Below are 15,186 nucleotides of genomic sequence, written 5' to 3'. Positions count from 1 at the left end.
AATATGCAGGAGTAAAAAAGTCAGTATTTTGAAACGATGACCATGTACCACAACAGCTGCAACAGGTCCCATTTTACCTCCTTTACTGTAGAGAGATTTACGAATTAAATACTCTCTGTCATCTGGTAAGAAAAAAATAAAACAAAACCAAACAATCACAAGCTACTTTCAGATTACACGGGCAAATCAGACTGGAAGATCTGGTGACTAAACATCACTGAACACAACTTAATGTAGGTTCTGCTGTGAGCCAACTCCCTAACAAGTCATTACTGCATGACCCTGTTCAATGGGCCATATCAATGTAATGCATCACATCCCCTTCTAAATGGATTTGCAGTCCTCCTTTCAAAAGCAAAACTAACTCTTCACAAACACACACTCAAATTAACCAATATTGACCCAGAGATGAAAAAAATAAAGCTATAGATAACAAATGTTACTTTGAGAAAGAAAACATATCTAGAATAAGACACTGTGTATCATGTAGAAAATACGATAGACATTTCATTTTTGAGACCAGTAATATCATCAATATTCAGTAAAATCATGTAAGCATCCAATTCAGTCATAAACTGACTGAACTCCTCTCCTCCAAACATTTGTTTATTGAGTTTTTTTTGGTGGCTTTTTCCTCTCTCTATATAAATTTACCAAAATCTGTGCATTTACTCCAAATAAATTTGTGTTCACATTCATGCTTGGATGTGTATGCACAAACACACAGAAATATATGCGAGAAAAAAAAATAAAGACGAAGGATATAACTGAAAAATTTTTACTTAAAATTTTACTGATTTGGAGGTTATGGGCTGGGAATGTTCTCAGCTGTAATTTTTTTTTTTTTTTTTTTTAAAGCCTTAGTCAATTTTTCAGGCTTAAGGTGCTTTGGTTTAGATTATAAAGATCAAGACACTAACTCCTTAGAACAGCAATAAGCCTGGCATGTCTACTGAAGGCTGAATATAACGAAATGTTCTTTGTTTTTTCTGGCCTCCTGATGAATCACTATGCAAATCACTTCCCACAAACCAGCATACCACAAGTCTCACGTAGCAAACTTTCTTCCCCTCATGATTCTCTCTTCAGCCTAATAAAAATTATGTTAAGGAGATATAATCTCTTTTATTAGTCAAGGCTCTTTCTCTAGTTACTTCTTGCTGTAGAATATATTTTATAATTAATAAACAGCAACATGCATGATATATTTGACAGGAATGTGTATGGAGAATGTAAGATAAAAGTTACATCTGTATGAAATACATATGGCCTTCTAGAACAGACCTGTTGCTATATATCCCAAAAGAGAGAAAAGCCAAAACTTGGGAGTTACTTTTCTGTACACAGCTTAAAAACCACACTTGCCCTTTGATTTCCAGATAAAAGCAATGTAACCAAGAGAATATTCAACATATGTTGGAAAGCTGAAAGATCAGAGTTCAACACAGCTTCTCCTTCTCTACCACAAAATCTCAATCAAACACAACTTTTTACTACTGGAAAGACTTGCTTGAAGCTACAACCAAACCTAGGCTGTTGCTTCAGACTGGCTGCACCCCATATTATCATACACTGAAGCTACAAGCTCAAACACCAGAAGAATCAGTTTTAAAATGCCCTCTATGTATCTATCTATTCAAAACAATGCAAATTAAAAGCAGTTGAATGTGATGCAATGCCAACTACAATATCCTTCCCATGCGGCACATCTGGCCTGCCACAGATGGCATTTGATCAGTACCTCCAATGATACGAGACCCAAAAGCTTGCCCTTCAGGTAAAACAATACAGGTGAAAGCTTCCCAAGCAGTGCTGAACACAGTAGAAAGCATAAAAATTATCAGTCCCTTTAATTTATATTTGGTTCTGTGGTATGATGTTCTCAATCAAATAAGTGTGCCCTCCACACTGGGGTGGTGTGTACACTTTTTTTGTTGTTGTTGTTTGTTAAAAAAAAAAAATGTTGAATACCTCAGAGTAAGGAAAAAGCCAGGGAGACTCTTGAGGTGGGAAGAGGAGCTGAGACCACTGGCAGTAGGACCTGTTTCATCATCAGGAATGCTGTCAGAAAGCATGCTAAATAAGCTGCAGTGCTTGGACAGTTATGAAAAGAGTTATCAGAAGCCAAATGAAAGATTAAGCTGCTCATTAAATTGAACTTCTCAGTCTTTTACACTGAGAACTGTGAATTGTTCAGTGTTTCCTTGGTGCTCCAGTGTTTAAAGTACTGAAAGTAAGATAAATGCAGTAGCTTTCATTTTTCCTCCTTCTCCAGAGACACCTGGGCTTTGGTTTACATTCCCCACTTTTCAATATGCACAAGGGTTCTGAACTGCCGGTGGCAGCACTACCTTTTGTAAAAAATCTAAAGATGTTGGAAACATGAACTTACTTTGAAAAAGTTGCAGCTTTAGGCAAAGGTATTTCAGGATAATTATTAGTCACATATTTTGTCCTCCACAGCAGGTTGACTATATATACTCCTATATTCTTTTTCCTCATCACAGCCTAAGTACACAATTTCTTTTTCCATGAAAGGGGTACTTTATGAAAAAATATTCAGAAACTGGGGATGCAAAACTTCAAGTCAGCAGTGAAGTTCATTTTTGTGCATTACATACTGCTACTAGGAAAACAAGGTCCAGGAGACTTGCTTATCTTCAATATAAAGTACTTGTTTGCTGAAAAGCAGAATCTGTGGTGCTGAAAACTACTACTAAGTATGTACACATTTAATTGCTCAGAGACTTTTTAATAAACATACTGAAGGATATATCAAAGGCATTCTTATCTCTGTCAACCACAAAAACTCACCAGGACAAAGAAAAAAAAAAAATCTTACTGGTAGCAGTGGATAGTTATTGTCAACTCACCAGAATTTTCTAGATGACAATTGTAAAGTAAATACATTCAGAATGTGGTTTTCCATTAAATTATTGGACTGTTGAGAACAGTATTTCAGTACTTTTGGGTTAACTTGCTCATTTAGAGAACAATTTCTCTGGAGCTAAATGCACTAACATGCTAAAATCTGAAGTTACAAAATACCAGAAAAGTGGAAGAAAACCACAAATTCCTTAACAGACTTTACATTTCTATTAAAGAAGTGTATTGAGAAAACATGAAGGAGACCTGAACAAAAGGAACTTTTATAATAAATGTGCTCTGAGTAAGAATTAAGTCAGCCTCTTGATTCTAAAACTTGAGCAAACTCAGTAAAATAAAACATTGGATTATCACACTGTAGCACTTGAAGAGGCTATTTCATTGCATAAAAGAACACAAGCAATAAATTTTGTAACATTCAGAAGTAACAGAAGTCTGTGAATAACATGGCAAAAAGAAAAACTCAAGATTGACCACACTGACACCAGTGACATGCAAGACAGCTATGTAAAACATAATCCTCATCTTTTAACTGTCAAAGTCGCATCTTGCCAACTGGAGTGTTCAACATAAATAAGGTTGCATACCTGAAATCAAATTCTCTGAGTTCACTGATCAGGTTCACAGTGTTGTGCCTCCTAAAATCTTTAAAAGCAATTGTACTAATCTGGGCCTCATGCTGCAGAGTACCCAACTTCCATCCATTCCCCTGCTTCTCTTGGGAGTCTCCTCTAGGCAGGCAGACGGCCAAGAAACTCTGTGAGGGGATGGAGAAAGGATCCGTGAAGGCAGGTAATTCTCAGAAATCAAGTTATAGGTATGCAATCTTATTTTTCGTTCTTAAATTGCTCCTTCTACTGAGGACTAGACTAAGAAAGCAGCAGTTATAAAAAAAAAAAGAAAGGCCAAAGAAATATGTGTAGAAAGATTTGGCAAATTTTGGGAATTTCAGGTAACTTTTTTCCTAATTTATCCAATAAAAAGACTAGAAGAGCAAATAATGAAAAGTGCTGCCAGCAGGAGAGTTTTTTCCCTTATATATCTGTACATTCTGGCACAATAGTTCATTTTAGTTAAGTAACACTTTGGATTGGCTAAACAGAAATTGATGTCTTATTTTCACTTTCAGAAACCATCCTTGCCCACAGAAGGAAGTTGTAGTAGATCAAATAAATGGTCCAGATAGCCCACTAGCCTCTTTCAAAGACCCATACACTAAAATCAGAACAGTAGTTTGTAACGGATACCTGAGCATATGAATGTAAACTAATAGCAGGTTCTAGTAGCCTCTAACAATTTGCAACTTGGAACTCCCCAGAGATAGTGTTTTTGCAGTTACCAGACCTCATGTATCTCTCCTTCATGAGCAAGCCCACTTTCCTCTTGAAGCCATCCACAATAATATCTGACAATGTTCCATGGCTAAACTATTTTTACACAGGTTTTGAATTTGCTACCTGGCTAGTTTCATTTAACAATTTTAGGCCGGAAGAAATAGCAAACTACTGTTGCATAGTAATTTTTTTTAATCCCTGATGATCTTTCAGACACCTACCACATTCCAGTCATTTCTAACCTCCTCATAATCCTGTCCATCCTCGACCATGAAAATCACTATTCCACTTTGCAGTTCTTTGCACAGAAGCTATACCATGCCCTGGATTGTCCCTGTCATCCTTTCTCAACTTCTTTGCTGCTCTTCTACATCCTTCAAAATGTGTAAGGAGGCTGAGTCTATGATGCACCCACATCTTGAATAAATCTTCTGTTTCATTGTTTTTTTTCTTAATAATCTGGAGTAAGCCATTTCGTATTTACTAGCATTCAGCAAGAGGACAATTTTTTCTTTAACGTACTTAGCACTCAATAATAGGTCTGGTGCTATAGTTAAGAGCCACAACAGAAGCCATCATTTTACTTTTAAAGTTGTAGTTACGCTTTCCTCGATCACTTTGGTTTACTTTACATCACCTGCTAGATTACAGCGGAATAGGCTCCCCAGCAAGACAGTTGAATCTCCATCCCTGGAGATGCTTAAAAGACGCACAGACGTGGTGCTAAGGGACATGGTTTAGCACCAGACTTGGTAGAGTTAGATAATGGTTGGTCTCGATCCTAAAGGTCTTCTCCTACCAAAACCATTCTGTGATTCTATTATTGCCAAGAGTCCCCATTCTTGTAAGGATCCTTCTCCATTCCAGCACAATTGGTCTTTGTTTTTCACGCTCCAAATAATTTGGTATTATCAGCAAACTTTGACAGACCATCATTTATCTTCAGTGCAAACAAGTAAATGGATTAAGAAACAGTTCCCAGCACATATTCTTATGAGACCCCCATGAGTGATATCCCTGTCAAAACCAACTGCTCACTCTGGTTCTTCTAAGCAGTTGTTAACCTGAGGGCTTTCTCTTGTATGTCATGGTCACTTAGTTCCTTTTAGAGACTCTGATGGACTTCATAGAAACCCCAAGATCTTATTTACTGGATCTTCCTTCAAAAGGACTTTAACAGATCAATGAGACATGACTGCCCTTTATTAGGAGCAACTTAATTCTTTCCAATATGGCAAAAGAGTGTGTCCCAAAGGATTTCATTATATCTTCTAGTATTTTATCTAGAGCAAACATCATTCCTTTATGATATTCCAGAAAAGTATAAAAACATAACAAGGGCTAATTTACATGGAAATTGAAAACCATGGGTGGGGAGACACTCAGAAGCTTCACCCTGCTGCCCATAATAGTCATTAACCTGACAGTAGTTGTTTCAGATTTATCTTACCAAATTAGTTTCACATAAGGCTCAGTGAGTTTGTAATTACATTCTTTGACTTGCTACAGAGTACAAGAACCAAACTAGGGTTTCCTTTGTCTGAGATACTACAACCAAAACCAGTGGTGGAACTGAAGTTCCAACCTCACTTATACCAGCCAGCTCAGTGCAAAGACAGTGAGAATTAATATATGAGGGATCTACCAGCCTTTGAATTGCATTCACATACGACCAATCCATTATTCTCTGATCTACCAGTCAGACAAGTTTTCCATGTCAACCTAATAGCTGAGGGCAGCTGATCAGCAAACATCAAATTGATGTAGCATACCTGTTTTACAGTTTTGGAAACATCTCCATTAACTAGTTACAATTTTCTGTCATTTAAAAACAAAACAAAACCAAACCACAAACAAAAAAAACCTCTCGTATTTCTAAAATTTCTGAATATAAGTGGAGTCCTCTGATCTCAATCAGCTTATGATAAGACAGAACTGATGAGCTAAAAAAAATAACTTGTTGAATGATTATTTTTGACCAGCTGTTTAGTGCTTAAATAGTGGAAATAGTTTACAGAAGCACTGCATTATATTGTGTTTTTCTTACCCCATTTTCGTTTTGTGAAATAAGCATCAGCACTAGGGTCATTGAAGTGTCTGCTCATCATAGTCTCACCTCCAGCATGAAAATCATATGCAAACACAAGAGCTTAAAAATAGAAACATGTGACAATTACTAACTCAAGCATATTTAGGAAAAAAAAAAAAAAAGATCTCAGCACATTAGTTGGGAAAAACACAAAAAGCTTACAATGTTCTCCAAATGCTTTTGTGGTAAACACTTCACGCAAAGTGACTATATTTGAGTGCTGAATTTTTTTCCACATGTCAACCAGTACCATGCACTTCGTGTTAACAAGACGAAAACCTGGAAAAGAAGAAATGTGTTTAAAATTCAATGTTAGGGGGATCATTTTTTAACATTCCTTCTAAAACTACTGGAAAGTAACCAGATATTAAAATATGACTCCCGTGCTTAGGAATGAGAGTTCTACTGAGACAGCTCAATTTTTCTCACCATGTATCCTCCGAAGGCAATAGGGCAGATCATCTTTACTATTTACAGCTTTGTAGCATGATGTAATATACCCAAAGTTGCTTGTTTTCTGTATCCTATTGGGTGGTGGCAGTGGTTCCAAAGGAAAGAGACTGTGGTAGCTGTCCACTTCCGCAGGAACTGCTAAAATCAGTTTATACAAAGAAACATATTAGGTGTCAGTTGACTTGGAGAAAGTTGTTACAGTAGCAGAGAAGATTAAAATTACTGTCATTAATACATCAATTTTTTGTACCATCTTGTAGGTGCATGTAAAGTTAAAAATCACTCCTTTTCTTTAATACCATTATATAGATTCCTGGCAGCAAAAATAACTGTCTTTGGAAAAAATGTTTGTACCAGGTAAAAATCAACAGTATAGATGCACAGCCCCATCAGCCATTTTCTCATTTGCCTTAAAAGTTCACTCTTCTGAATGACCTTTTTTGGTGCTTTGTTTCCTGCACAGATTCATAAATAAGCACCAATTTCCATACAGGCTTCCTACCACTGTTTTCATCACAAAAAAAAAAAACTGTAAATCTGAGTCTTGCATGTTTTAACATGCTGGTTTAGAAAACAGAGTGAGGCGCTGAAGGTTTACAAATCAGACTAAGCTTACCCTTGTAAGAAGAAATGTACTTATACTTCATCTAGATTAGCAAACTAGATTGCATTTTTTATCATAATAATCACATATTTGAGAAGGGTACTGCAACCAAAAAAAAGAGGCAAAGTTTAAATCGAGTTGAACAATCAACTGTATAGTCTCCAAAAGCCAAATGACAACGAATGGTACATGCTTCTCTCACCTGACAACTAATACAAAGCCTTCTCTGATATACCACTCAAATCACTTTAAAACCAAATTTGCTAGTTTATATACACCTTTTGTAAGTATACACATCCTTTAAAGTAATATCTAACTCATACAAAGTCATACAATACTGTTCTTAATGAGGCTTTTTTGCCTTAGTAATTTTTCCTTTCTCAGTTTTAAGTATTCCCATCCATTAAGATTGGAAGACAATTACAGAAAAAAAGAGAACAAAAGCAAAAAATAAAATGTTTTATTTCTGGACTAATTTGTATCTAGTTATCCACAGCCAAGGCTAATGATTAAAGACTTCACAGAAAATTAAAAAGAGGTGTTTTTTGCAAGATGTTGTCAATACTGTTGAACATGCTTGGCTGCATGACTGTATGATAACAGTTTAGTTTGTAAGAAACACTCACCAGGAACATCAGCCTGATCAATCTGGGCCATAGTTATTAAGTGTCTGTTGATCAGTTCCTGAAGAATAAAGGAAATCCAGTTTTGAACACAATTCAGGTCATCTTTTTTGGTAGGTTAACAGCACGTTGGATTTTAAGTATCAGTTACTAGTACTAAAATAGGGAGTTGACAAAAGTGACTGGGGTGGAGCAGGGGTGGGGAAAAAACCATGAGCTTGAAAACATTAATGACAATAAATTCTTGGAAGGAAGCAATTGCAGAAAACATTACCTAGACTTAGCACTGACGGAGGCATCTACTACACTAAAGCTAAAACAAGTCACAGACAGCCCTCAGAGATGGGCTTTAACACATGCATGTACTTTCATTTCAGTGAAAGATTTAAAAACTGGATAGGATTACAGCTTAAAGGCATGCTACAAAAATGAACTCATGCACACCAAAGCAATACATAAGAAGTAAGAATACATAGCTGAATAGTAAATCATGACAGGTAAATTAAATTGCAGTCACACATGTTGAAACCCACCCTCACTGTCTCTTGTACTTGATCCATTACAGAACTTTATTTTCTTAATTCTCCACAGGGAAGAGTGGCTGCACAGATTTTGAACAGATATTTCTCTTCTACTGTTTGCAGTTTTCTAGTTTTTGCCAAGATATGCAATTTTCCTTTAAATTCTCTTTAATTTTTACCTGTCTGAGCTCATCTGCCATGAAGAAGGAAGGTGCATTTGCTTTTGGCTGCATATAAGCAACATGAGGTGCAGCTGGATGGTAAATGTGGTAGTTTGGAAATACCTGAAAACAAAAAAAAAACAAAAACAAAAACATCATTTTAAGAAGTTTAAAATCATTAAGGATAGGAGAAACAGTTTTGTCATCCTTTTAGTTTGAACTACTGAACTACGAAGTCTTCACACACAGTACATGCCACAAATAGGCTGTCAGACACAGTGCAGTGGTATTCACTAATCATGATTTCAAGAGTTTGTGTATGTATATACATAGGTTATATTAACATTTTTGTAACTGTCTTTTCCCCTCCACTGTGTTACTTAACCCATCAGAAAAAAAATAAAGACACAAACAATTCCCCCAAAAACTCCAAACACAAAAAAACCCCAAAACCCAAAAAACAATTCACAATCTACATTTTTGATGTTTTCTCATTATTTATGTATTCACTGACATACACATACTTTCTTTCTATAGTTGTAAAAAAAAAAAAAACAAAAACAAAAAAATAAATCCCAACCCAAACCTCTACACAGAAGTAAAAAGAAAAACAAAACACAAAATTCTCTGGTCCTTAAATTTCAGTGATTTTGGAGAACAATTAAAAGGCTAAATCTTCTTACAGAATAAAGGTTTCAGAGAATAATCTCTCTAGCAGCAATTAATTCAGCATTTAGGAACTCCATGCACTTCTGTATTGAAGGCAAACATACCATTCCTGTGACAGGTGCTGGAGTTGTATCAGTGTAGAAGTAGGTTGTTCCACCCACTGTTTCCTTCTGGATCACCTGGCCAGTAGATGGAGGCTGAGAGACAGCATTAGCAACAGAAGCAGAGGCACTAGTAGGCACCATATAGTTTGCTGGGTTAGGAGTATGACTTCTTCTTCGAGGAGCAGGAGATGTATGAGGAGTTATTTTGGGGGAATGAAGAGGAGAAGATCCTGCTGACAGTGACATTCCTTAAAGAAATACAAGAAGATTCTTGATCAAATCTTTGTAATACATAAATTAAAACAGCAATTTGGAAAAAACAGCCTTTGCTATCAATACTGTGCTGAGCAGGTGAGACACTTAAGGATTGCTGCATCCATAGGAAGACTTAAGAGGTAAAACATTAAGAACAAGACTGAACAGACACATTTTCCCAAAAAATTTCTCTTAGTTCAGAAAAGACTTAGACACTTCTGACCTACATAGAGAATTAGAATGAAAGGGGGAGATAAAAATTAATGCCGTGTCTAGAAGAAAGTTTAGTAAACTGCAAAAAGACAAAATATTAATGACTACATAAGCAGATGTTTACATAAGTTACATGAGCAGCAAAAGGAGTTTGCCAAACTATGACATCACCTAATTATGTGTATCTTTTACTAAAAGAAACCGCACAGCTATGAATGAGTATTGGAGTTAGGTCTCTAGTAACTACAGCACTCAAACAAGTGAAACACAAAATGCTACTTTTAACAATTTCAGGAGATAAATTACCTACTTTCCCATAATTACTATATTCAAAAATCACCCTCCAAAAGATCTATTTGCTATGCAAAGATAGGTAACCTCCCTGAATATAAAGTCTGCTAGGTATTCATGCTGAGATTTTCAAATTTAAATTTGTTTTATCAATTGATGTTCACCCCCAACATTAGACAGGCAACCCAACTGAAAGGCCAGAAGCTCAGCTTCTCAAAGTCCATCAGTGGGGAAAAAATAAGGATATACATTTTAGTTACCAAAAAGTAGTTTAGGTTGTTCAAGAGTCATTGTACACAGTTCTCAGATATGCTCAGTTATAAATAAATTTAGAATGCCAAGACAAATTTCCACATTGAGAAAGATTCTCCTTCAGAAAACTCCCAATGTTACTAGTAGAGGAGGCATTCAGATTAATACAAAGGAGGGCACCTAGCAGATGGAAACAGGGAGCAGTATAGTGCCCCTCAAACTACCACACCCTGTAATCCAGGAGGAAGCAGTTAGAGACATGCTGAGCCACTTGGATCCCCACAAGTCTATGGGACCAGATGGGATCCATCCTAGGGTAATAAGCAAGCTGGCAAACAAGCTCACTAAACCACTCTCCATCATTTTTCAACAGTCCTGGCTTGCTGGTGAGGTCCCAGATGACTGGAAGCTGGCCAATGTGATGCCCATCCACAAGAAGGGCCAGAAGGAGGAGCCAGGGAATTAGAATCATAGATTCAGTCAGGGTTGGAAGGGACCACAAGGATCATCTAGTTCCAACCCCCCTGCCATGGCCAGGGACACCTCACACTACATCAGGATGGCCAGAGCCTCATCCAGCCTGGCCTTAAACACCTCCAGGAATGGAGCCTCAATCACCTCCCTGGACAACCCATTCCAGGCTCTCACCACTCTCATGGGGAAGAACTTCCTCACGTCCAGCCTGAATCTCCCCACTATCAGCTTTATTCCATTCCCCCTAGTCCTGTCACTACCTGATAGCCTAAAAAGTCCCTCCCCAGCTTTCTTGCAGGCACCCTTCAGATACTGGAAGGGCACAAGAAGGTCACCTCAGAGCCTTCTTTTCTCCAGACTGAACAGCCCCAACTTTTTCAGTCTCATAGGAGAGGTGCTCCAGCCCTCTGATCATCCTGGTGGCCCTTCTCTGGACATGTTCCAGCATGTCCAGATCCCTCTTTTAATAGGGGCTCCAGAACTGGACACAGTACTCCAGGTGGGGTCTCACCAGAGCTGCGTCCTGTCAGCCTGACCTCAGTGCCAGGCAAGACTATGGAGCAGGTCATCTTGAGTGCAATCACACAGCACCTACAGGATGGCCAAGGGATCAGACCCAGCCAGCACAGATTTAGGAGGGGCAGGTCCTGCCTGACCAACCTCATCTCCTTCTATGACCAGGTGACCCACCTGGTGGATGTGGGGAAGGCTGTGGATGTAGTCTACCTGGACTTCAGCAAGGCCTTTGACACCATTCCCCACAGCAAATTCCTGGCCAAGCTAGCAGCCCATGGCTTCGACAGGAGCACTCTATGCTGGGTTAAGAACTGGCAAGAGCAGGGAAGTCATTCTGCCACTGTACCCAGCACTGGTTAGGCCACACCTTGAGTACTGTGTCCAGTTCTGGGTTCATCAGTTTAAGAAAGATGTTGAGTTGTTGGAACATGTCCAGAGAAGGGCAACAAAGGTGGTCGGGGATCTGTAGCACAAGCCCTGTGAGGAGCAGCTGAGGGAGCTGGGGTTGTTTAGCCTGGAGAAGAGGAGGCTCAGGGGAGACTTCATTGCAGTCTACAACTACCTGAAGGGAGGTTGTAGTCAGGTGGGGGTTGGTCTCTTCTCCCAGGCAACCAGTGACAGAACGAGAGAACATAGCTCAGGTTGTGCCAGGGGAGGTTTAGGCTGGATGTTAGGAAGAAATTCTTCACAGAAAGAGTGATTGGCCATTGGAATGGGCTGCCCAGGGAGGTGGTGGAGTCACCATCCCTCGAAGTGTTTAAAATAAGACTGGATATGGCACTTAGTGCTATGGTTTAGTTGATTAGATGGTGTTGGGTGATAGGTTGGACTTGAAGATTTCAAAGGTCTTTTCCAACCTGATTAATTCTGTGATTCTGTGACCTATGGAGCTTACTGCTGCTCAGTTCAGACAGGGATGTACTTTCTCTTCTTTAACAGAACTGTATAAGTTATATTAATTTTTTGAAAGGATGTAAGAAACACAAACTAGTTTAGTTACTTCAGTCAAGAGCTATTGTGCACAGGATTCTCAACATGCATCATCAGTAACATGTAGGAGTGTTTTTACACTCATGTCTTGTCTCCACAGTAGTCACATACCTCCTACGTTTACTTCTTTTTGTTTTAAACAAACCACAAAAGCAAGTAATTTTAGCAATGACAGTTTAATCAGTGGAGAAAATTATTTTGAAGGTCTATTATGCTAATGATATAAACAGAGTATTTGTAACCTGTCCTTTAACTCCAATGATTTACTTTATGACATCTCAAGAACTATGTGTATTAATTCAGCAGTTATTTCTTTTGCTCCTGGAAAATGAAGAGTTCCAATAAAACAGACAAGATCTTTTAATGTTCATATGAAAACCATATGCTCCTCTCTTTAATTGTCTCTTCAGTCACTTATTTTTATAAAAATAATATAAAATAAAAATAAAATAATATAAAAATTATACAAATATAAAGTCTAGACTTTTCTGGTCAGAACTTTTAGATAAACATTGTGGAATAATTGCTTGCTGATTAGTGTATTAACTTCATAAAATGTAAACAGGCATTTCTGAATATTTAATTGTTAAAGTACTTCTGAATAGTAACGTAAGTAGTGTCCTAAAAAACTTTTACAAACCAACTGTATGACCATAGAACATCATGCGCTCTGATAGAACTGGTTTATGCTACAAAAGAAAGTAAGTTTCCATTATGGTAAAGCTTGCTGCAAGTGAAAACACTTAAATATTTCAACAGCTGCTCTACAGATGGTTACATTTTTAACAAAAGATGCATTCTTAATCTACTGTAGGAAATGAGCAATTTGAAAGGAAGCAGTATATTACTATTAAAATTTGAAGGATGACTAATTAAAAATGGCCATACAACTCAAGCGGCTCTACAATTTGTCTAATGTTGAAGGGAATTTCTTCATCTTAGGAAAGTCATTGATGCATCTTTCTCGCTCTATTCCAATAAAATATTAACTGAGCATGTAATCTTTAGCCAGACAGAAGCAGCAGCTTCTGTTTCAACAGAACATTCAACTGCAGGAAAAATACCAGCAGCCTTCATATATACCAAAGAAAAATTAACTACACACTTCTCTACTTCAAAATAAAAACTGTACGTATAAGACAGAGTATACCATAAAGCGTATCTTAGAAATGAAAGTGATGACTTGCAACCTTGCTAAAACAATACTGCAACCTTCTACTGGAAGCCTCTCGGGGAAAAAAAAAATATGTATCACTAGCAGTTCTTATTGATAATTTCAAACAATTCTACTTTTAAAAATATTATTCCTGCCAAAGAAAAAAGTTTGAAAGAAAAGGAAGACAGTTACACAAATCCTTTCAAATACCCTTCCAGACTCAGTCAGGTGATTTTGGAATGACATTGATAGCTCAAAATCATTTGGTGGGAAGACATGCAGCCAAAATACAATGTTCAAGGTATGAAAGAAGTCTGACTGCAGTTTGGCTTTATACTACTGGAACAATATACTACAAGTATACAAGTAGTAATAGAAATTTGCTGATAGTGCTGTGGTGGGTACCAACATGATGAGACAGGAAACATACCAGGTGACAGATTCTTCCAAGAGAGCTGCTTTAAATTCTGAAGAGTCTGACTAAATAAGTATTCATTACTAGAAGTCCAGTATCACATAAAGAAAAAAAAATCCTTTTAATACAGCAAAACTGCATAGCTGAGTACTTATGAAAGCAAATAATTGGGTGCACAAACTCAAGCAGATTCCACCAACTTCACTGGTATTTCAATTAGTTAAAAACACACTAATATTAGTATGTAACCACAACAAAACAGATTCAGATGACAATAAAGGAAAAAGGCTGTACTAAAAGGTGAACACATATTCCTATCAACTCATGCTGAAGGAAGAGGATGGCACTGAACATATAAACAGTAACAATGTGCTGAATATGGGATCACCTCTCACAGAATTAGATATGCTATTTTCAATTCAGCATTTCATATTATTTACTTCAGGGCTTATGAAAAATTGAGGTTCAAATAATCTAATTACAATTTATTATTAGATATATTTCATACCAGTGATCCTGACAAAAAGTTTAACGTTTTTAAGCTTTCCCTCTGAGACAGTTTAGTGTTCCCCTACAGAAGTAATAAGACAAACACCAAAAAGCCTGTTCCAAATTCTTCTTCATGAGACTTCTCTACTAGTAAATGTGGCTCTCTTGTCTCAGTGAATCTTAATATTTATCCTTCATGAAGAAGTAAAATACTGTCTTGAAATGTAAGCTGCAAGGAGAAAGGGCTTCTTTCACTTCACATTTACATCTAAAAAAGTGTCATCATATACAGCCGTCATGGAATCATACAAACATGGAAATGCATGCAGGATTTGAAGGTCTTTTCATAATATTCACAGTAACTATACACACTACCTACACATTACTGCATCTCCTGCTGCTATTTTCATTGTAGGTGGCAGTCATATTTACATATCTTTCTCTACTATTATATTTTCACATGTACTGTTTTTTTCTTTTAAGTTACACTGTGACTGAAGGGGAAGTGGTAGACTTTGAAATTCAGCTGAAAGCACTGAAAGATGTTCTATGGGATTAACACTTCTCATAAAGCTTTGTAGCATGCAAGGTATTTGAATTAAAATCTAGGCTGTCTTTTGAATCTGAGAATTCACGGGGAAAAAAGGATCAAAGAAAGGGCACTAAGCATGAACTCTCAAGCTCATGTGTA

General features: G+C 37.3%; 1 protein-coding gene across 1 annotated transcript in view; it reads right to left on the bottom strand.

Moving 5' to 3' along the window:
- Positions 1 to 15,186, bottom strand: part of PAN3 (poly(A) specific ribonuclease subunit PAN3) — a 78,684-nt gene that overhangs the window by 14,523 nt on the left and 48,975 nt on the right. Inside the window, 6 exon segments of the mRNA XM_054381098.1 lie at positions 6,268 to 6,369; positions 6,472 to 6,588; positions 6,739 to 6,900; positions 7,987 to 8,050; positions 8,690 to 8,794; positions 9,445 to 9,692. Coding sequence (XP_054237073.1) covers positions 6,268 to 6,369; positions 6,472 to 6,588; positions 6,739 to 6,900; positions 7,987 to 8,050; positions 8,690 to 8,794; positions 9,445 to 9,692 — 798 coding nt within the window.

Source organism: Indicator indicator, chromosome 1, assembly GCF_027791375.1.
Source record: "Indicator indicator isolate 239-I01 chromosome 1, UM_Iind_1.1, whole genome shotgun sequence".
In the NCBI taxonomy this organism is placed as follows: Eukaryota; Metazoa; Chordata; class Aves; order Piciformes; family Indicatoridae; genus Indicator; species Indicator indicator.
This window is presented reverse-complemented; position numbering and strand designations above follow the sequence as displayed.